At 40.7% G+C, this 23129-nt stretch overlaps 1 protein-coding gene across 10 annotated transcripts; it reads right to left on the reverse strand.

The window, feature by feature from the left end:
- abi2b (abl-interactor 2b) lies at nt 1-22543 on the reverse strand. Of its 10 annotated transcripts, XM_084713279.1 has the most exons (12): nt 22369-22543; nt 16926-17093; nt 16259-16435; nt 14866-14883; nt 14532-14638; nt 9637-9783; nt 7525-7649; nt 7079-7285; nt 5808-5972; nt 4259-4345; nt 2585-2770; nt 1-2484 (listed from the first exon to the last, which is right to left on the reverse strand). In XM_084713279.1, the coding sequence occupies exons 1-12, from the start codon at nt 22483-22485 to the stop codon at nt 2309-2311; spliced, it is 1680 nt and encodes a 559-aa protein (XP_084569405.1). In that variant the 5' UTR covers nt 22486-22543; the 3' UTR covers nt 1-2308. The 10 variants fall into 10 exon arrangements, with proteins under 10 accessions (XP_084569405.1, XP_084569408.1, XP_084569407.1 ...); XM_084713282.1 differs by lacking the exon at nt 9637-9783; XM_084713281.1 differs by lacking the exon at nt 4259-4345.
- Between the last annotated feature and the right edge of the window lie 586 nt (nt 22544-23129).

Consider the following 23129-nt stretch of genomic DNA (forward strand, 5'->3'; position numbering starts at 1 on the left):
TAAATCTTAATAATTTTATTGTCTTTGTTCTCATGATTTTACAAATATGATACTTCTGCAATTCAACTTTAACTGTGCAACACAATGGCATTATGGACTGTTGAACTTGACACCCTGAGGGACGTCTGTGACTCCAGGAGCTGTGAATCCTGCAGACCAAAGGGCCTCATTTTATTATTATTTTTTTTTTAAGTGTCATCCTATGAGTGTTATGAAAGAAGTCAAGCTTTGCAGATAATCTTGAGTGTTAGATCTACTATCACCTACAGCCTGTTGGGTTTCTTTGTCCGCAGGATTCACTAGCAGCTTACACATGTTTTCATGGCTACTGTCCCCTCCCGCCTCCTTCCTCCCCCTCAGGTCAGAGAGCGACTCCTCGGATGTGGGCTTGAATAAAGTTGTACAGTCTCTTTGGATGAGGCTGGTGGTACCTGGTCAGAGCTGCAGGGCTGCTTGTCTTTTTAGAATGGGTGATCTCGCCACGAAGGTTTTTGGGACACCAGTACAGATAAGAACAATGGCATGCAAGACTCACATACAGACCCACTTGTTATTATTTCTTTTTTTTTTTTTAATAGAAAATAAAGATTCTGACATAAGTACAAGCACTGAGCCCTCGCAAACACCCAACAGCCAAGCGTATTGGAAACTTTACGGAGGACGAACGACGCCTAAACCGACGGCGTTATAAGAAGTATCGGGGGCTTGCGACGGTTAAAACCATTTCAACACAACAGCTGGCTTCTTTTCATATTCAATAAGTCCTGTTTTGAGGACATAATACATCTCACATTTATATTATTTCTTCTTCTACACCTTTTTACTACAAATGTATGTGCTTTTGATTTAAAACAATTCGGGAAAAAAAACAAAGAAAAGAAAGAAAAATAAAGATTTGTAGTTCAACGACACTCCACCCCACTCTGGCCAATTTATTGCAAATGAAGTGATAACCTCTGAACAGCAACACACACTTCAATATGGCACAAGCGTCTTAGAAATGACCTAAATGCATCGTTGTCGTAGTCGTCGTGGGTGAATATCAAAAACCAAACCACACCATATCTAAAAATATTAAGACATTAATCATCAGTAGAGCAGAAAAGATTTTTTTTTTCCTCGTCGAAACATGCAGTCTGCCGCTCTGCAAGCAAAACTCGATTCTGGGCCCCTTGGTAAAACAGCGGAAAAAAAAGAAAAGAAAAAATTCTTCAAATGCATATGAACACTGCAAATGATTAGCCTCGCCAGTCGAGCTAATATACTTCTATTATTCATGACAGGAGCTGCAGAGTAAGACTTCAAAATCCAGGTCATTGTGCAGTTGAGGATCTCGCTTTTTCCTCGTTCATGTGAGGGGCTGGGTGACGATTCCTTCTCCAGGAAACAAAGCACACTGGCCAGCGAAGTGAAGCATGTAGTGACTAAACTCGCCCCCCTTTCAGATTAGCAACTTAAAAAAAAAACAAAAAAAAAAAAACGATAAATCTGGCTTCCTGTTTGCTTTCAGACATCTTTTTTGACCCACTTTTATCTAGCTTAAGACATTTGATGTGCTTTTCTAAGTGAATGTCAGCTTTGGCACGCTCCCTGCTGAGGTACCTAACCAAATACTTTGTCAAGTACGGAAACTACTGTGTATTTCACCCCCACCGAGGATAGTGTTGTTGCATTATACGTTATATATAGAGAGGAGTATTTTTCTCTAAAATGTCTCTGGAGTGTTTAGGAGAAAAATCTACACATGAAGGCCTTCTCCTCCAGCCCTTTTCTCCGAGGCTGCCGCGTGGAAATCCCGACCGAATCCCTCTCAGCAGCCCCGTCCACCTTCTCACCATTTATCCCACTACAAAAATCAAAATAAATATCGCTTAAAATAAGGGCAAATTGGTAAAACAAAAGAAAAAAATATGAAGCAAAATCAATGTAGTGGCCTCATAATGTAACGCAAAACTCTCAAAATGCAATAAATCCATCACCGTCCTCCACAGTCCTCCTCAGTCAAATAAAGAATCAAAGAAAGAAATATTACAGGGAAGGATATATCTAGAGTAGTGGTTGTTTTACAATGGCGCCTATGTCGAGAGAGTGACTGGGCATCAGTTTGTCATGTTGCAACTTCTTTAAAAACTCCTCCCCCTCCCCGTCTTTCTTTCCTCTCCTCGCCCCGGAGGTGATCATGCTCTGTCTGATCAAAGTCTTTGACCTTTTCACCCTCGGCTCCCCCTCCCCCTCCCTCTTTCCCCCTTCACCCATCAAACGCTTCCTCCCGCCTCCTCTTCCTCGTCCGCTCAGAGGGAGGGATTGTTCAGTCGGCGTAGTGCATGATGGACTCGACGTAGTTGCCGGGGAAGAGGCCTGTGGTCCCGTTCATCACGCCCTCGTACCAGCCGTCGTCGTTCTTCTTGATCACGTAGATGATGGCGCCCTCCTGGAACGAAAGCTCGTCCTCCTTGTCTCGAGCGTAGTCGTAGATGGCCACCACTGCGGGAAAATAAGAAGGAAGACGCTCGTGAGTGAATTTCAAAACTAGAATTACCGTGTAGCAGATCAGTTCGGTGATGAGTGAGCAGTGTGGGCCGACCTTTCTCCAGGTAGTTGCGTGGGGCCCAGGGCGGGTCCTCCTCGGCGTAGGGGTCGCTGTACTCCACCACCGCTGACTCTTCTTCATCCTCGTCGTCCTCGTAGTCCTCAGGCGGAGGAGGAGGAGGTGTGGGCTCCTCAAACACCGGCTCCTCGGCGGGCGGAGGCGGGGGCGGCACGTCTGAGACTAGAAATAGTTTTCAGGCAGGCGGGAAATAAAAGACAACCAATTAGAGGCAAAGAAAGAGGCACAAAGACGACTGCATTAGTCAGGGACGCAGAGGACATATTGGTGTCTCATGCAGTGGAGGAAGAACACAAAAGTCCCAGCTGGAGGCATTTAGACATTCAGATGCTCTGTACTGTGGATTTTATTCATCGTGCAAACCAAAGGGAAACGTTTAGACAGCACTTTACTGATACACAACATTCACACACACTGATTCAACGTGCATTTAAAGAAATTCTTCGTTACAGGGATTCTTTGGAGAAATCAGAGGAAGGACACAAACAACAAAAAAGACAAACATGATCATGCTCATGAACAAACACAAACATGCTTCATTTTTCTCATCATGCTTTACATGTTCCTTCACTCTTTTATCAAGTGGTCAACCACCGACGTTTGCTGCCAAAGGGACACAATTCACATCGATTTCAACACGTGGCGTCACAAAAACAATCTCAAAAAATGAAGTAGGACCACGGGGTAGTGGTTTGTTTCCTTTAAAAATGTTTTCACTCTTTTTATAAACAGTCAGTTTTATCTCCATTTAGATTTTAAGAGCAGAACGTCTTGACGTTTTGTGTCATCACTGACCGGCCAAATCATAACACAATGTGAACCAGTCCCTCTGAGCAATTTTGGGATTGTTGTGGTGTGATTTCACAGCAGCTTTTCTTAAATATTGTGATGCATGTTGCAATGATTTTAGCCAATTTTTTTTTACAATGAAATTGCAGCTGCAGGTGAAAACTGCAAAGATTCATTAAAAACCTACAACTTGTTCCAGGGAGAATAAAAACACACTCACACTGAAATGAACTTTCCCAAATTAAACAGAGAAGCAAAATGTTTTTCGGAGGTCGAACTCAGTCAAAACAGCACAAAATAATAAAACATTAAAGCGCAAAGAGCATTTATTAATGTCAGCAACAGTGACAAATATTATGATTTTTTCAATACCCATAAACTTTTAAAAAATATATAATATATACAAATAATAAATACAAAAAAAATGTAAATAATAAAACAGAGTTGGTTGACTGAGGCATGTATGATTCTTGCGTGGGGGGCTGCTGTGACTGGGGGAATTTTGGTTGAATTTGTGTTAATTATTGCGATCGAAGCATTGAACTTCCTGGAGGGACTGGTTAAAGGATAAGCATTTGTTTTTCTTATTGTCAGTTAATCTCATGAACAATCTATTTGACAGACAGGAACTTGTCCAATCTTAGGTTATGGCCAGTTCCTTTGTGTCCATGTCCGTGTCACATCCCTGCACGTGGTGACAGCAGATCTCTGACCAGCTGATGTTGGAGGTTGACCACTCGTTCACTCCAGTGAGAAAATATTCCGTCAAAAAGAGACGAATACGGACACCAACTGTTGGGGAAGAGGACTTGTAACGAATGGCGGTCATGCAGGGGCAGCGAGGGGCTAAAAGCCACTTACTAGTCTCCTGAACTCGGGCCACAAAGCCCATCAGAGGCAGCTGAGGGGTGATCTGCATGGAGGGGGGAGGGGGCGCGAGCGGGCCGGCTATCACCAAACAGAATCAATGCACAGAGATGGAGGAGGACGGGACCAGAAGAGGACAGCAAAGACATGAGAGAATGAGGTTAGAATAAACAAGAGAAGCACAGAAAAAGAGTTTATGAACAGGAATAAGAACAACAGAGTTAATGCAACAGTTACAGTGTGTGAACAATGATTTTAGCAAAGCACAGACCTGAGAAATCCGTCATTATTAATTATTCTTCTCACCTGTGATTTTGATTTTGATTGTCTAATCACAAAAGTTGATTAATTTAGACTAAAACTTATTCATATGAAGATATATTTTTTAGTAATAATATTGATAATAATAATGATAATAATAATAATAATAATAATAATAATAATAATAATAATAATAATAATAATAATAATAATAATAACAAAAATAATAATAACAATAATATTAATTCAAAACAATATGTAATACACAGAAGAGTGATCATAAAAATGTCACTTCAATAATATAAAATACATGAATATATTTGATATATTTATCTCACCTGCACAATGTTTTAGTTCCTACTATATCTTGTGGCAAAACTGAAGGAGGAGTACGGCAAAAATGATCAAATTTGTAATATTTAAAAAAGAAAAATACCAAAAATTCAGGTCTACAGGTTTAAACAAGTTAGATTTAGGACTGCTTGAGACCTTTTTTTAAAGACCATTTTGAATATAATTCAACACTGGTTTCCCAAACAGACGGAAGTTAATGCAACTAACTAAACTAAAACTTTAAATATATCTTGAGGTCTGGGAACTCCTGCGGGAGATTTTTTTGTTTTTTTTCCTCACATCTTGTGAGCCAAAAGACTGATGACCTGCAGCCCTTACACTGCACTTCACTGATTACTCTGCAATATAATTAAGTGTTAAGAACATTCAGCAGACGCGTGCTGTTTCAAGTTTAAGACATATATATTACCACAATAAATGAGAGGATAAAGATTGGTCGTGGTACTATAAGAGATTTGGCGGAGAACAAAAGATTGCAAAGAGCCGTGAGGACAGAGAAAGCTGGTGAAGACAGTTATGTTGATGGAAAATGACAAACCACAAAACCACAGTGGAGATTTTTTCATAAAAGATGCAGAAACACAACAGAGTCAGACACGCAAAATTAAAGGCTTAGAGAGAAATGGAACATTAAAAAATGGTTCAGTCGTTCAAATTCAGAGAATAAAATTACAGAAAATCAAGTGGATGAGGAAAACCCTTTCAAAAACAGAATAATAAGAACTGTTCAGGTTTCAGGCCCAATTTTCCAAAGTAAATAACAGTAATTCAAAGTTGGCTGCCTGTCTATACAATATGGGCAAAATGTATTGCTCTCTGATTACTTTTTGTTTTTCAAAAACTTTAAACTCCCTTGCTTTAAACTTTTAACTACAATACTTTTAAATCTGTCACAGGTTCACGTACATTAAGTGTGTGTGCGTGGTACCTTGGTTCTGGGCGAAGTGTGGTCCACCGTTGAGCTGGCTCTGGTTGTGGGCCATGTTGGGCTGGCCGGTGACGGACGAGGGTCGGCGGTACGGCAGTGAGCCTCCCACCTGCTGGGTCTGGGGCTGCTGCACCGGGCGGTTCATGCTGTAGAACTGAGGAGCACCTGGGAGGAGACGACACCAGGGGGCAGCAGAGAGTCGGTTAACAAGAGAGGGAAGCAGCAGGAGGAGGAAGAAGAGGAGGAGGAGGAGAGGTGTCCTGAACAGTCAGGTTAATTTAGCCTCATTTACATTTAATACTTCTTTTAATTTAAATTTGGAATAGCAGGATATATCTTAGAAAAATTATCCTGCAGTCATGTGCAGTCAGAGATTGCTGTAATTCATCAATATTAACATTTGGCTAATGGTGTTAATTTTCTGTCCTGAGTTGCAGCCCTGCACATGAACTGATAATTATCACATCCAGCCACGAAACTCACAGAAAGTAACACACGACCAACAAAAAGGCCAAATAAATGCACATGAATGGAGGATTCACAGTGCAAGCATTTCACCACACATTTCATGCATTAAACATCAGAACACCACCACCGTCAACACAGACAGAAACAGGCAGCTGATGAGAGACTGTGAGGGATGAAGAGCGGAGGATCCAGCAGCAGTGGAGAATGGAAACTCTGAGGCTGGTGGCAGAAGAGCTGCACACTGGCCAGACTATCCAGACTTTGATATTCCAGTCCAGACGGTTCTGATAAATATTCTGGGGTGAAAAGCTTTCCAACGACATCAATAGTTTAATTTATTCTTTACCGCACAACAGTTTGGGGTAGCTGATAAAACGAGGACAAGAAGTCTTGCAGATAAGAGATTCAACAGCACAACATCTTGTTTACCTACATAGATTTTTCTGATTTAGTGTGCAGGGCTTGAGAGGAAGACACTTATGAATATAAAGCAGAGAAGACTGGTTCTCTGTGGTTAGAACCTGCATGCCTTCGTGCTGACTGGAAACTCTCGTCATGTGGCCATGTGAAGGACTAAAAAATTAACTCCAAATATCATCAAACAGCAGACAATATGGATCTTATATATGCAGATGCTTCAGTGTGGTGATCTGGGCAGGGGATAAGAGAAACCTCAGGATTTCTGAGTCAACATGAAGACAAGCGGGCGGATGAACACGTCAGAGTCTCACGAGCAGGGGGATGCATGTCAGGGGAGGCGGGATGGAGGATCGGTTGAGCTTCTCCCAGCGGATTACACTCACCTTGTGCAGGGTTGCCGTAAGGAGCAGGGCCTGTGCCGGTGGGGGCCGCGGAGGCAGGGAGCTGGGGAGGGGGTGGGGGTACAGGCGGGATCTCTACAGGGGGGTTTGGGGCCTGTGGGGGGCCGTCTAGGGCAGAGGTGGGGGGTCCAGGGGTGGTGGCAGTGTTGGGGGGATTTTTAGCTTGGTTGGATGGGGCAGGGGCTGAGACTGAAGGCGAGGGGATTGTAAAAGGGTTAAAAAAAATAAAGGAAGGAGAGAAAAGATACGTGAGCGGGGGTCAAGACAAGATTGTGAGAAGGGAGGAAAGGATTCCAGTACATCCAGGGTTCCTACACCTCACAAACTATTCATTTCAGCATGTAGGAATCCTGGATACTCAAACATTAGTCAAGTTAGTTGACACACACACACACAGATCCTGGAGTCAAACAGGAAGCAGGCGTTACCTGGGAAGGCTGAGGGTGGGGCTGGGGTCGGCACGGCGATGGGTACGCCCACACTGCCACTGCCGCTGTTCTCTCGGCTGCTGCTGCGACTGCTGCTGGGGTGGCTGCCTCCGCTGCTGCCACTGCTGGTGGTGAGTAGGGCAGCAAACACGTCAGAACACAAACACTCAAACACACTCGGCCACACCGCCGTACACTCAGACCGCGCTCTAATTTTCAAAATAAAATGTAGTGCACTCTATCAGTTTTTCCAAAATGTCTCTATGTAAAAAACAGAACTAAATACTAACAAATAGCCCTTTTCGACCAAATATATCAAGGAACTGGAGCCACAGGAACAGAAGTCAGGAACTAAAGAGCATTTGCATCACCTCTTATGAAGCGTGAAGATTCAGCAGATCATTGTGTTGTTCAGTGTATTTACTGTGGTTGCTGGTTTATCAATAAATGAATAAAAAGCAGAGATACTGAGGTAGAGGTGGTTTTTCTACTTCAATTTAAATATATCAATACACTTCAAAAATATACTTTGGCTTTTATAGAGCATTTTGCCATAGAATTCTAATTAAATGCTTTGAGATAATCTGTAAATTCAGATATTATAGCCAATATTTATCAACAATATCTTCATTATCATAATAGTAATGGTTAATAGTTATATTTTTTTTCATTATCAGCACTTATTTTTATCATGCAGCCATATTTTAATCCGTCTTTCTCTAACTTGTTCATGCTTTCAGTGTATCAAAAATGTTTTTAATTTAAAGAGATGTCCATCCTTTGTCCTAATACTGATACTTTTGGCACAAACTGCTTCTTTACTGTGTGAATGAAGCTCAGGGCTTGACATTAAACAGCAGTCTGCTTGCCCAGGGCAGTAAACTCTTTCTTTGTGCAAGCGCAAGTCCCACAGGCACGGCTCTGAGTTCCTGAAATGGTTCCTGGACCCCTTGAAAAATTCATGCAGTGGACACGGGCTAATACGCAGATCATTTACTTTAAACGCTCTTAAATAAAATCTTAATTGTTAATAAAGCTCCTCATGTCATTAGTTTCCTATCCTGCCTTGTATTCCAGTTGCAACACAACGTTGGATGTGTAACCAGCCTATAATAATACAGAGTTCAGGTGAGCTGTGTTCAGCATATTGAAGTCTGACTCGCTTCACAATAACTCCGATTATTAAAGTGGCACCCTCAAGAGCATTGATGTGTTAGCGTGAGCCTTTGAAATGACTATGTCACAGTGATAAAAAAAGCAGTTGGAAGCCTCACCAAGGACACACGACACAGGTGACGCAGCGGCGACACAAGACAAAGACAAAGATATGACACGCTGTAAAGAAGCAGGAAGCGTCAAGACACATGGGGGCAGACTTCATGTACGACAGAAGAGCGCATGGCTGAGAGATGAGGAAAATGAGCTGTGGATGGAGCGGTGCAGATAAATACTCGTGCTGAGAGGAGAGTCGGGGAAAAGTTATCTCGTCTATTTCCGGAGCAGAAATCTTAAAAAACATTTGGCCAACAGATGGGGCGCAATGACGAAACTTTCCATGTTGTTTTCCCCCCCAAACCCCATGATTTTACTCCTCTCACCGCAGACAGACAGGGGAATCTATGAATATCTCTCCGTGTTTGGGATGAAAGGGTCTCGTCTTGGGAGATGAGCTGACATGGGGTTGACAGGACTGTGGGGGCGACGCTGCCTATTTAATGACTATTACCATAGGAACCTGTGTCTAGCCGTGCTAAATACAGCTCTGGATCTCTACCTTGTCCTCATTTCTTTGCTCTTTTCTGAGCAGCGAGGAGAGCAAACAGGTGAGGGATTTCCAAATTAACTGTCAATCTGGGGCTTTCCCTGTTGCACAAAAAGGTTAATGTCGGTCAAACTTGTGAGTTCAGGTGGAATTTTTGTTTAAAAAAAAAAAGAAGGAGAAGAAGAAGAAGGAGGGAGTAAAAGTGATTACACTTCCCACGAGGAGTCATTTCAGAGAAGAAGACATGTTCAAGAGCTGGCTCGCTTTAAGTGTAGGAGAGGAGAAGAAGAAAAGGGGGAGGTTGTTTAAGAAGTGTAGAGAGGCATGCTGGGAAGGGGGGAGGGGGGTACCTGTACGTGCGGTTCCTCTGATTAACGGATGCAGTGCGTGCAGGGCTCTGCTGGGGGTGCGCCATGTTGCGCGTCGGGCTCGAGACGTAGTCGTTAGGGACAACGGGTGGACGCACCGGCTCAAGCGTCCTATAGGGGGAGTGGCGCCTGCGAGAGGGTCAGGAGGACAGGAGTTGAAGGGGGTGGGGAGGGGGATTGGGGTGGGGCATCCACAGAGAAGTGTAGGGGAGGGGGAGAGGGGAGGAGGAGAGCAAGAAACAAACAAGTGCAAACTTAAAAAAATGGGGTATGACAGGTGGTGAACATCGGGGGGGTTGGCTGGGGTGAATCCACAGGTGTTGTCGGGCGGAGTCAGGACGGAAAGGTAACGCTGCTGTCGGATAAAAATCAACTTCCACAAGATGTACAATGTGCGCTTGTTCTGGTATAATGAAAGAAAATTCTCTGCAGCTAAAGATTATTTTCATAGCCAATTAAAATGTCAGAAAATTATGAAAAATGCTGATCAATGTTTCCCAAAACTCAAGGAGACGTCCTGAAACGTCCAGAAAATATTTTCATTTAAGAAGCTTATCAAGATAGTGTGCGATTAGTTTAGTAACTGGAGTCATAAAAGTATTTCAGTTTGATACCCAGGCTGAACTGAGAGGAACATTTTACAGTGACAAAATAAAACTCATCAGTACTTCTGTTCTGCAACATTGTTCAATGCTCCTTTCAACTTGATCACATGTTGAAAAAGTATGTTTCCCTGCAAGACCTTCCAGTTTTGCTTGGAACCTTAATAATTTTATTTTTCTCCTTTAATCTGGCCTATGTAAACAATGAGAGTCTGTGTGTTCTTTTTTCTCTTCCGTCCATCTGTCAAGAAAATTTTATGCCAACTGCAAGAGGACAAGAGCGCACTAAAGGGATTAAAACGACTTCCTAGATAACAAAAATAGTATGTTAAGATAAAAAACACCTGCCTCAAATTATGTGAAGAATATTTTATCAGATGCTGTTTGATGTATTTGCTTTTATAGTTTGGTAGATGTTGACCAGCAGCTTTCATCAGGTGGACCCAAGGTTATATAAGCAGCTGTGTCCTGCAATGGTACACATGAAGATAAGATTGCAGGAGTCTGACTGCTGTATAACTGACTTTAATAAGGCTGGTAAAGCAAAACATTTAAAGTTCAAATCCTGATTTCTAGAGTTGATTAAGCACCAGGAGAGTCACTTTATCACCAGCTCACACGCTTTGTTATTTTAAAGTTTTGCTTAAATTTAATTTGAGCTTGAAAATCACATTATCTTTGGACAGATGTGTTCTGAGCAGTTTTTGTTGCCTTGTTTTCAGTGCAAGAGATTCTGAAATGATTGAAGTTTTCAAGAGGCCTATAGGATTAAATTCCCATCTGTCCCTGAGCAAGAAACATGCAAATTCTTTAAATAAAAACATAGAAAGTGTTTTTTAACGCAACAGCAGCGCTATTCTGGTGTTGTCCTCAGTTTTAAAACAGGGGGGAAAAGGAAAACATAATCCTGAGATTTATTGATCTGGGCCTGAAAAGCTGTACTGGCATGTAAATTTCCCAGCTGACACAGTGGGGTGACCCATCTCTGAGCACTGTTGCCATGGCAAAACGTTGCTATGAGGAATATGGGGCAGCCAGGAGTGGGCGGGCTGGGTCACAAACACACGACTGAAAGTAAATTTGAGAAACAAACAAAGAAGAAGTTGAATAACAGAAGAGAAATTAAAAAACCACAAGTAAGATGTCCGCCCGTAGCCACGCAGGCTGCGGCAGGAGGTGCATCATGGAGGGTTGGAGCTGTGGTTGATCGGCATGCGTCTTGAAGGGACAGAGACACACACACACACACACACACCAACACACGCCTCTGAAGGTCAATATGAAGGGGTGGACACACTCAATCACTCACAAAGTCTGACACAAACAGAGGGGGCTGACGTACACACACATTTTCACACACAGAAACACTCTGACGCCCAGGAAGGTCCCAGGGGTGACAAGAACACAACGTTTATGTGCTGCACTAGCAGAGTCCCTGTGGGATAAGAAATACCTTCAACAGTCAGACACACAGAACAGAAAACATCTCCATCTTTAAGATTATTTAAAGCGTTTACAGACAAGATAAGAGCAGTAACAGCATTTCACAATGCTCAGGCACAGAATGATTAAATATCTGATAATATACTGGCTGATTCTTGTAGTTACAGGGATAGTTCCAATTACGTGAAGTGCGTTAAGCGTCTTAACTGTTCAGGGTTTTCTCTGGATGATTTTGAGACAAGGGTGGTCTATTTTTTTTTCCGATAAGACAGGATAAGAATGATGAAGGAAAAGAACTTTCCAGTGCGACCAGTGAACAGGTACCAACAGGTGGATCTAATAATGCTCAATTCTATTAAAAATAAATATGACTAGGAAAAAAGTGAAGAACTTAAATCCAGTTTAAAGAAGTGTGCCTAATTTGTCCAGTGTAGTGGGCCCAACAATGTTTGTCACTGGGTCAGAAGCTATTGAAATACAAACATTTATGTAAAATAAACCAATAACACATTAGCAATAAAAATAGAGAGATGATGTGTGATGCAAGATGTGTTTTAGCAACTTAACCTGATCTGCTGTCAGCCCTCATTTTCAGCAATAACACCGAAAATAACAACCCCAAAATGAATCAGGAATCCCTCCTCATCCAGAAGGACTGTGTGCATACTTCAGATACTTTACTACATTGTAAATAAACCCATTTCTAGTACCATTCCAAAGTAAATTGAGATTTTTATCCTCGCCCTGTATAAAATCCAAATTTCAAAGCCAATATCACTTTTATTATAACCAAGTTCCACTAGATAATTATGCAACTTCCCGCTCTCCTTGAGTACAACTGTAACTGCACAATCGATAAAAATGCACTAAAATACAACATTTAAAAATAACATACAACTTGCCAAAACACTGAAATAGTAAACAAGTAGTAAACAAACTTTATATTGGTCATTATATAAGAGCGCCAAGCTTTACAGGCAGATAAATGGAGAATGCAAACAAATTAATCAGTCAACACAGAAGCAGAGCAGCAACTCCGCTGTTCTGCCAGGTCAAAATACTGATTATAATGGAGTTTGGTTTGGGGAGAGCTATATTTGACTTGTTTAATGGTGATTTCCCACTAGAAAAGGATGTACGGCAGCAAGGTAAAGCGATAAAAATAGTGTAAATATATATATGGCTTAACTATGTGTTACTGTTGCCCAACGCCATCTACTATTTGAAACACACTGACAACTCCACCTCAAATACTTAGAACTATCCCTTTAACATAAACATTGTAAACGAGGATCAGCAGTTTGTTGAACTTGTAAAGTGAAGCAGAACAAATTGAAGACTTGACATCTTCCAGCAGATAGCTGCTGGTAATTTCCCACTCTGATTATTAAAGCCATCAAGAAGAGTTGAGTTTTTGATGGTGACCTTTGTCTTAACGTCCCTACTGTGCCCTGGCATTAGACAAATGCCAATAAAAGGTTGAAGACGGGGAGATGTGAGAGCTCACCACCTGCACAAAGGTCTGCTAAAACTCTGGCTCAGTCACAACCGAAGGGGCTTTCCAGAACCAATTACATGCCTTCTTTGGACTTTATCAAACTGCATGCTGAAATGTGACAGTTTCATGTTTCAAGAACCCTTTACTTCTGTAAAATGTCAGTGTTTTCAGCCTGAGGCAACACGCTGGTTTTGTGTTTGGTGACGTCAGCTCACAGCAGGAAGGTTTGCTTTCAGATATCAATTCCTTCAGGATGGACTTTTGCATGTTGTCAACCACCCACCGTCCAAACACATGCAAGTCAGGTGGCCTGGAGACTCGAGACCTGACCACAAATGTAAATGTGCTGCTGCTGTCACTTTGTACTTAAATCTCTTCTAAAATCTGTTATTTCAATTTAGGAATTTAAGGAATTGTTTAGGGGGTGTCTCAAAGTACTAACTTAGCTGTGTCCTGCTGTGAGATAAAACACTTAGGTGTCATATAAAATCAAAAAAGGAAGTCATCCAGGAAGAGCAATCAAGGAAACATTTATTCATGGAACATCTATTTTTTCTCTCAACTATGCAATTCTGAAACTGTGTAGGAACTGTACAATTTAACATACAACCCTGATTCCAAAACAGTAACGCAAATAAAAAGGGAATGCAATGATTTGCAAATCCTTTTTGACCTATATGCAGTTCAAAACAATACGAGGGCAAGATATTTAATGTCATGTTAGCACTTGTACTGAGAAGTTTTTAACACTACCTAGTGATATTCTTTGTCTAGAAAGATCAAGCAAGTGCTCATTTTCTCTCTTTGTAAAAACTCTGCCAGCTTTTCTTCATGTTGAATTTTTTCCACACAAAAGTCTGTTTTAGGAAGCCAATACTGAGCATACGTATGTTACTTTTTGCAGCCTTCCATCCAGAAGAACAGCTATGCATGGATGATGAGTGAATGAAAGTTTTAAAGATAGTTGAAATTTGTCTTAACAATTCAGAAAAAGCTCTTAAAAAGTCCAAGAAACCATAATGGAGCCAAATTTCAGCATGAAGTTTGGTATGAAAATCTCTTGTACATAAAGAGAAGAAACAGGGTAAGACTCCCAACTCAGGATCACAATGAACAAACCAAAAACAAAGAAAACCAGTGTGATGAGAACTGGCACTGAAATGCACCCCAAGGACACTAATTAAAGGGGGTACAGGAGTGATGATGAAACTGGGAGCAACCAGGTCCATCTGAAGGGGCTCGTGGTTACTCTCCACAAAGCCACAAAAACAAACTCAGCCTCTGAAGGACACAACGCTGCGTCCCTAACGTCCATCTGAACACACGTTACATACCCAAGGGTCCCTTTCCCTGACATGGGCGGGCTGGGGGGCTTCTGTGTGGGGGGGTTGGTGCGAGGGAGTCCGCCTCCTCCTCCGGCCTTCATGTTCTGAGCACTGGCCTGCACGAGGAGAACATGAGTGTAGAAATCTGTTAGTTAACTGAAGAGGAACATGAAACATGAAAACACATAAATGAAAACCTTCATAATGTAAACTCCTTAAAATTTAAAAAAGAGAGAAAGAAATCAAAAAGAGACACCTCACAGCAAATCAGGACAAAAAACAACTCATTCAGAAATCACAACACCACCTCCCTCGTTTGAGGCTTTTACTTTGAAAGTCTTACCTTAAACCTTTGCAACCACTACGGTTGATTACAAAAATAAAGTTAGGCAAGCAGAAAAAGAGAGAGAAGAAGAAGAAAACAGAGGATTAATTTGTGAAGGAAGGGAGACAAACAACAGTTACTCATGCATGTGTTCCATAAAGCCAAGCTGGTTAGATTCAGGCAACAATGGCTCAGTGTTAAAATCTGAGGAATTTGTTCTTTGAGACCTTTGTCAGGTCAAAGCTGGTGATTCGATTTTCTGGAAAACAAGCTTGCCTTTGTTCAGAGAGTTGGTGGGAGACTGGCTTTCCAAAATCAGACACTTTCACTGTTTTATTAAATGACATAATCAGTGCAGAGGAACCTGCTAGCAGGTGACAGATTCACACAAACAGGGAGCAGATTTAGCTGAATTTATGTCCTGGATGACAGCAGTTTCCCATCCTGGTGAAAAGCCAGAGTCATTGATTTTTTCTTACATTACTCATCACTGAAACCCAATAGTGATTGTTTGACCTCTAGAAGGCCTTTCCATTACATTTTCTGCACTGAATCACCCACATTTACACTGATTTCCACACTTATTCTTTAAGATTTCATCACCTTGTACCTGACTAATAAAAAACACTAAAAGATAAATTCTCATTAACAATCTAAAGCAGTGGTTCCCAACCTTCTTATGCATGTGAACTGTTAGAATAAGACACTAGTGATGTTTTGTACTTGAGTATTTGTGTGTTTCAATCAGTGACTTTTTTGTGTCTCAAATTATTTGTATGAATCACCTTTAGAGGCCCGCAGAGGTAAAACTACAGAACTTCAGACAAAAAAACAGATTAAAAAAGATAGAAAAGCAAACACTTTTGTGTTTTTAAAATTATTTTCAGCCCCATAATTATTTATCAACCCCACTGAGGACACCACTACTCTAGTGCTACTTAAACACCCTTTTTAAACATAAATGTCTTGAGATGACAAAGGTTGTTTTATTGTGAATTTAATTCATTTTATTAATTTAATTTTTGTTATATTGAGGGAAAAAAAGCCTTTTAAAAAGAGTTTCTCAAGACAATTTATCATGAGAAAACATCTCATTTTCTCTACATTATTGCATTGAAAAATTATGGCACAAAAAAATTACGGCACTGAAAACAAATTAATTGTCAGCCCAGGCATTCTTGACTTCTGTAGTTTCCTATATATTTCATTAGCTCGTTTTTCTGTTGCCCAAATTTACTACTACTAATCTTCCCACCCTCTCTGGTGTAAACACATCTGTTTCACTTTAAATACCGTCACTAAAAGCAAACAGAGCCTAATTAAGGCCTTTCCATGTCCAATGGCAGCAGTGATTCATCCACACAATTAAGTCTAACTGATAAAATTAGGGGGAGAAGAACAAAATGACCACCTTGACTCCGTGGCCCATGTCGTCTAGCATGCTGTAGTCGATGGGCTTGCGGATGTAGCGCACAGGCCTCTCAGGATTGGCTGGGGCGATGATCTTGTGTGTGCGGGACGTGTTCTTGTTGGTGGTGAGGATGCCAATCTCCCGCCGGGCTACCTTCTCTTTGTGGATGTCCACCGTCTGAGGACAAGAGGCAGAGGACAAGAGATTTTCTTTAATTTTTTAGATGCCGTCTGTTTTAAATCTTAAAAGTCTACTGTCCCTTTTTCATGAGGCAGAGGTGTTTCAGACAGCGAAACAAGTATCCTTCACCCACAAATTCTGTTGCATTTTGAAGAAAATCTTTATCTAACCTGTGGGATCAAGGCAAAAGATTTTTTTTTAATCCAGTGTGCAGCTCCAGCAGGCACCTACACATTTGCCTGCACTGCAGATATACTGAATTATACATGCACACATGTGATGTGTACCTTCTCTAGTAAAGCTACACTCTTTCCAAGGCTTCCACTCCTCATAAGCAAGTTAAACCTGTAACAACTACTATAAAACCAATTCGATATTTGACAGTAAATCTATTCTCCATTCAATAGGGCATTAAGGTGATAAGACACTGCCAAAATTGTTTAAGTATTTTATCGGTTAACTGCATAATTTTTAACAGGTTTCCAACCTGTGAGATGTGGTTGATGGAGGACTCCATGCGGCGGAGCTGCGACGCCTGGATGTCGAGCATCTGCAGGACATTGTTGGCCAGCGTGTTGATCAGGTAGGCTACGCTGGCCAGAGACTGGGTGGTGTAGTTCTTGGTCTCCTCCAGCGCCCTCTGCTTGTCTGGAGACTGAACGACAGAAACAAAGAGTGCACAGAGAGTTGTGACATCTGACAGAGTGGTCTGACTCTCCCATCATCATCAATACAAGATCCTGGCTAAAAATTAATGAAACTCTGGACAGAAATAAATGTTGTGACATTGCATAAGCTTATCGAAATGATGCCACAGCGAACATGCGCCGTCGTCAAAGCTAAAGGCAGTCCAACGCAATATTAGAATGTGTGACTTTTTTTTTTGCCAGGCAGTGTAATTTCCCAGCATTAACATTAGCTGATCCATCTGGCCTTTGATGCTCCTGTTGATGTGCCCACGCTGTACCCACGGCCCAACCAGCACCCTCAGAAGACTCCTTTCAAACTGGCTGCAGCTGTATGCCTTTACAGCCATTGAAGGTTTTTCTTTTCTTGACTAAAATGTTACTTTTTGGCACTGAAAACCTTTGAAGCAGCAGTTTCTCTCCATCCTGCTGCCACAAATTGCTTTCAGCTTCCTGTTGGTGTGTTTAATTTTTTACATACGTAAATGTATCTGCTCCTGTATTTTTCCTTTTTGTGTCTTGTGCTACAAGGGTGACATTTACTGAAGGTATTCTAAATCAAAGTGAACATCTTGTGTTTACATTTAGCATTGGATATCATAGTGTCAAAGTAAATCAGTAGTTTTACCTCCTTCACCATTCATTCAAGATTCTTTAGATGGTTATTCATGAAATGAAAATGCTTAAAACAACAAATCATATTGAAAACTGTCCCATGGCATTGCTGTTACTGATTGAGATTTTTCTGTTTATTGCTGTAATTATAACAAAATAAGAAGTTTATGGATAATTAGATTTATTTACCTTCATTGTTAACGGGTAACACATTTTTACAGTGATTAAGCGGTCAACTTCCACAGTGAAAAAAATTAATCACAGTAACTATTGCAACAAGACGAAGACAAGTTTCTTTATCAGAGACGACATTTTTCTTATCAGAGGTCCATCACTTTACATGCTGATTTAGAGCTACGACATTTAGTTGATTAACTGATGTGCAGAATAATAATCTGCAACAAGTTCTGATTGCTGTAATTTTCCCTTCCAGTATGTGTTTTCTGAGAATTTTCTTTTCTTTGTATTTGATAACCGCTACTAAACAAAAGCAAGTAAAAACTGACCTCAGACAATTCGGTGTGACAGTTTTTCCTTGTCTTACATCATAGCAAATAGATGCACTTTGTGTTTTGGACTGGTGGTTGGACAAAAAGAGCCACATCAAGGAAAATTTCTCACTATTTTCTGATATTTTAATGGGTTAATCTGGAAAATAACTGCAGAGTAATTTATCATGAAAATCCTTCATTATCCATTTTCAACCCAGCATGCGTGTCCGTTTGTGTGCATAACATAGCCAGCAGACTGATTACAACACACTCTAGGTCACAGCAGACTTTGGGTTGTGATTGGATATTGACGGATTGATTGATTTAATTTGATTTTTGCTATTTAAAATTACAGCTGTCCAATGGGGACAAAATGTCGAGCTTACTATAGATTTTTCTGTACGTCCGCTGCGGTCTCAAGATATTGACAACATGGCAAATGTACATCAGGAAGTGGTCATGCTGTTAAATTTAATTTCACTACTGTAAAACACTAAAGAAGCAACCTGAATCAGAAGAAATTCAGGCCTGTTTTCTTGGCTAAACAGATTTAGGAAAGTTATTTATGATAAAGACAGAACATAACAGTGGCACGGTAAAACTACAAGCAGGGATCACCCCACTAGATCAAACAGCGGCACCCTCAGTAGTAACATGTCTGTTCCCTTTTATGTGAAACAGAGCATACTCGTGATGCAAGAAATATTTCTGGAGGAACTGCAAAGTGCGATCCAATCCAACAAATCATCAAACACAGGCTGCAAACAAGCAGCATCATTTAAGGGAGTGTGAAAGGTGCATCATTGCTGGAATATGAGGATAAACAGGTTATGTGGTTAAGTCGCGGGTGCAGCTGTAGCTTCTACCTGCAGGGCAGAAAAAGACATTCCTCATCTACAGGACAGACTTTCTAACAGACTGGTAAAACAATCTTTTGCTGGAGATGCACGGTATCATTTTATACGCCTTAGGTTAAGAAAATTCACATGGCTGGTTGGTGACATACTTTGCATTTTTGGGGTCATTGAGTTTGTCCAAGAGACTTTTTTCCTCTCCAGATACCAACACCTCCACTCAGAGTATAAGCTGATATGATCCTCTCTTTTTCCTACATTCAAAATCTGTATCACACTGTGTGTAGCTCATTGGAGTCATTTTTATGTGAGGTAACAAGATGCCAGGGATTACTGCAGCACCCTAAACTGAGGGAGGAAATACTGAATTATGTGTCACTGAAAAACTGGAAAAAACAACAACAACAACAACTGTATTTCATATTGATCGGTCACATCTGGCTGATACCTGATCCACTTAAGGTCAGTATTCCCCCAATACCGATCCAGCAGACCATATCAGTGTACTCCTATGAGTAAATATCTTTGTTGACATTAATACACATTAATAATAAAGTTATTTATGAAGTTCTTTATTTTCAAATTAAGTCACTTTTTAACTTGTGTATTAACGTCTTAACTTGATGCAAGGATTGATAAATCAATATGTTTTACTGCATCTAAAAACTGCAACTAATGACTACTTTCATGGTCGATAATTGGTCGATTATTTTCTCAATTAATAGTTGTTTGCCTTTTTTAATGTCAGAAATTTTTTAGTAATTTCTGAGTCATTTTTGTTCCTCTTCAGTTAACAGTTGTCTCACCGTCAGATCCTGACTGTTAAAGTCTATTAATTGAATCACATGTGTGCCTGGATAAATAGTTAAATTCAAAATAAAGTGGTTAAAGTCAATTTCTCTCTTTGTGAAAAATTATTAATCATTATCTGTAATGACAATAATGACACAAAACCTAGTCCAACCTAGTAATGGGTAATTATGGTTTGTTTGTCTGTATTCAATTTATCCCTAATTGTTTCTGTAAGTATTTAAAGACCAAAATAAATTTCAAAGTCGCTGTCAAACACCTATGATTTAGTGACATATTCTTAGCTTCTCCAGAGGGATTTAGTAATTGAAAATGTTTCCAGTGATAAAAAAGTATCAATGACTTTGGAAAGAAACCGATCCACCATTTATTTCTGGCCCACAATGCAATGCAACTGTCGGAAAGGCTCTGAATCTGACAACCTTTTCTCATCTGGTTCTCTCACTACAACAAGCCAACCTTCCTCCTCAACTAACCGTGAGAAACACAGGAATAACTTGTGCATCTAATACTTCACTGTGATAATAAGGGTGGACTTTTAACTCCGTCACCTGTCGCCTGTGAATTAAAATGCTTATGAAAAGCTACTAACAAGTTCAACAAGTGTCCATTCCTACATGACTCACACAGTCACAGGAAACCTGGCTTAGAGACAGACGTGGAAGGGCGAAGATGTAAATTAGGGCTTAGAGGGAGAGGTGAATATCCTACTAAATATCCCTCTGACAAATACTTCTGTCCAGCTGATCTATAAGTGGTAATACCCATCTGACAGCAGCTGGGAAAACATTGCAGGGTGAGAAGAAACCAGGGCAGTCTGCCAGACAGCGAGCTGCCAACATCCAAGGGCCGCCGTCACTGCTGCCTCCTCCTTCATGAGGCGACCTGTCAGACCTGATCAGCCCCGTTCATCAAGGATGTCAGATTTCACCATCACACCTTGTCAAAACCTCTACCAGCTAACACAGCAGCCCCAAATTTCAACCCTGCTGTGTGATAACAGGCCTGAGACAAAGCTCAGGTAACCACGATTGCTGGACAAGTGAGATCACACCTGCAGAATATCACAAAGCCAAAATGTAAAACAGCAACAAACCAACCACATCCTTCATAAAAACTGTTGACAGAAATGCAACATTACACTATCTTTTCCAAGCTGGATGACACCGTGGGAATGGTGATAATAATAAATCACTGCAACCCAGGCTTTAAAACCTCTTCAGCTCGGCAGAGACGTCCACATCCCTGTCCAAAATTACTCTCTTTCGGAGGCTGTAGCGGGCTCAATTTGTTAGAAAGTTTCAACTTAACCTCACTGTACAAAATTACTTATTGTGACCTCTAGGATAATCAAAGCAGCAAGAAAGTTCACAACCACAAACCAGAGACCTGGAGCATTCAGAGGACAGACAGCTTTTCTATGTATATCGACAATTAGGGGGTCTCAGACAAATTCCTGGAACAATCACCATCCAATCGCTGAAAAATGCAATTCTTGCACAAACCTCCAAAATGTCCAAAGTTTATGACATCAAATTCAGTTTACTGTCAGAAAAAGGAGTAAAGAAACCAGAAGATATTCACTTTAGAAAGACTGATATCAGAGAATTTAACCCATTTTTTATTAAAAAACAATCCAAAACGATGAATTAATTATCAAAATAGTTGATGACTGATTTGATGATCGATTAATCATTGCAGCTCTAGTTCCCACCTTTCAGATGATGTATACCACTTCTGAGTGGCATGTACCGCAATACTACCCCTAAAAACCCACTGTCACTCCTTGAAAAAGACTATAATAAGAGCGTGATAGGGAGGCGTGGAGTCAAAGAGGATTGTCCGGGGTTACAAATCATAATATAGGTGTATTATTTAGCTGTAACATTAGGAGGGAGTCGCAGTGTTTCGGTTCAACACCATATATCAGCTGGTTGTTGGTAATATTGTCACGGTGGTTAATCTTCTGTCAACTAAAGCTCATTAGAGATTAATCTGGCTTGATATCGCGTCCTACATCTCTGGCCGGGTGCTTGATCAGCTGGCTGCTGTGGCGACAGTGATTGATCGCGCAGGGAGCAGAGAAATTGATTTTCACGGTGCCTGTTTGGTGATCTGGACCGTGGGTGATGCCGAGCAGCTGGCTAGCACAAGCTAGCTTACCTGGCTAACGCGACAGTTAGCCCACGATGGATGTACAAGTCACACACACTGTCATATCGATGGAAATATAAACATATACGCATTGTTGAGGCTCAGTTTAAGTGGATGTAGGAGGAAAAGGATAATTCATGTGTCGGTTATGTGATAAAACGCCCTGACAGCGGGTTGTTTTTGCTTTAGCTGAGGCTAGCTAGCCAGCTAACACGGCTGCATCACATCGGCAGCGTTAGCAGCAGCTAGCCTAGCATCAGTTCGCCCCGCCGTTAAAAAATAAGACAAATTAAACTCAAACATCTTTCATGGCAGCCTACCTGGACATAGTTGCTCTCGCAGTACTCCGCGACTCTTTCCAAATTGGTGAAACTGTCTAGTAGTGCGCTTCGTCCTGCTGGAATCTCCTCTTCCAGAAGCATTTGTAGCTCCGCCATTTTCACATCTTTAGCGGAGCGGAGCGGTATGTGTGTGTATGTGTGTGTGTGTGTTTGGGGGATGCTGCTCTCTGACGCCGCCGCGGCCGTGTGCGGTACTGCAGGGTTCTCCCAACAGCTGATGGAGAGCAGAGCTATGGAGAGTTTTCAAGGCCGATATGACATAAACAGATATAAACATTTCAAACAATAATTATTTAATTAAATACTTAAGTGACCGAATAAATAAATAATTATATTAAATGAGACAATAGCAATATGTGCAATGTATTTGGATATTTATTTATTTTAATATTTTGTGTATTAATTAACTTCTTCTTTTCTTCACACATTTATCATTTCTCTTTGATGGCTGAAGTTGGCAGATTTATTTACTTCGCTGCAGCAAATTACACTATGAATAATTATATAATTGAACACTTATTAAAATATTTGCTTATTATGTCTTGAAATCCTTAAATGAAATAATATTTATGTAATTTGATTTTAATCGTCACCATAATTAAATCACAAATTGAATTACACATTAAGTATATAACGGTTACATTTATTCGTCTTTATTATTTACACATTTGTATATTTATTTATTTGTATATATTAATTATTTATTTATTAATTTATGTTGTTATTTTTGATGAGGGGAA

The sequence above is a fragment of the Lutjanus erythropterus genome, chromosome 24 (genome assembly GCF_056507025.1).
Source record: "Lutjanus erythropterus isolate fLutEry1 chromosome 24, fLutEry1.hap2, whole genome shotgun sequence".
NCBI classification, from domain to species: Eukaryota; Metazoa; Chordata; class Actinopteri; order Lutjaniformes; family Lutjanidae; genus Lutjanus; species Lutjanus erythropterus.

Bases quoted from the DNA above. Each gene is read 5' to 3' on its own strand.
- abi2b (XM_084713279.1), bottom strand. From the start codon at position 22,485: ATGGCGGAGCTACAAATGCTTCTGGAAGAGGAGATTCCAGCAGGACGA. The intron at 7,650-9,636 runs GTACCCCCCTCC...ACTCACCACCAG, and splicing joins CAGAGGAACCGCACGTACAG to CAGTGGCAGCAGCGGAGGCA. The intron at 2,771-4,258 runs GTAAGTGGCTTT...AACTATTTCTAG, and splicing joins GGCCCGAGTTCAGGAGACTA to TCTCAGACGTGCCGCCCCCG.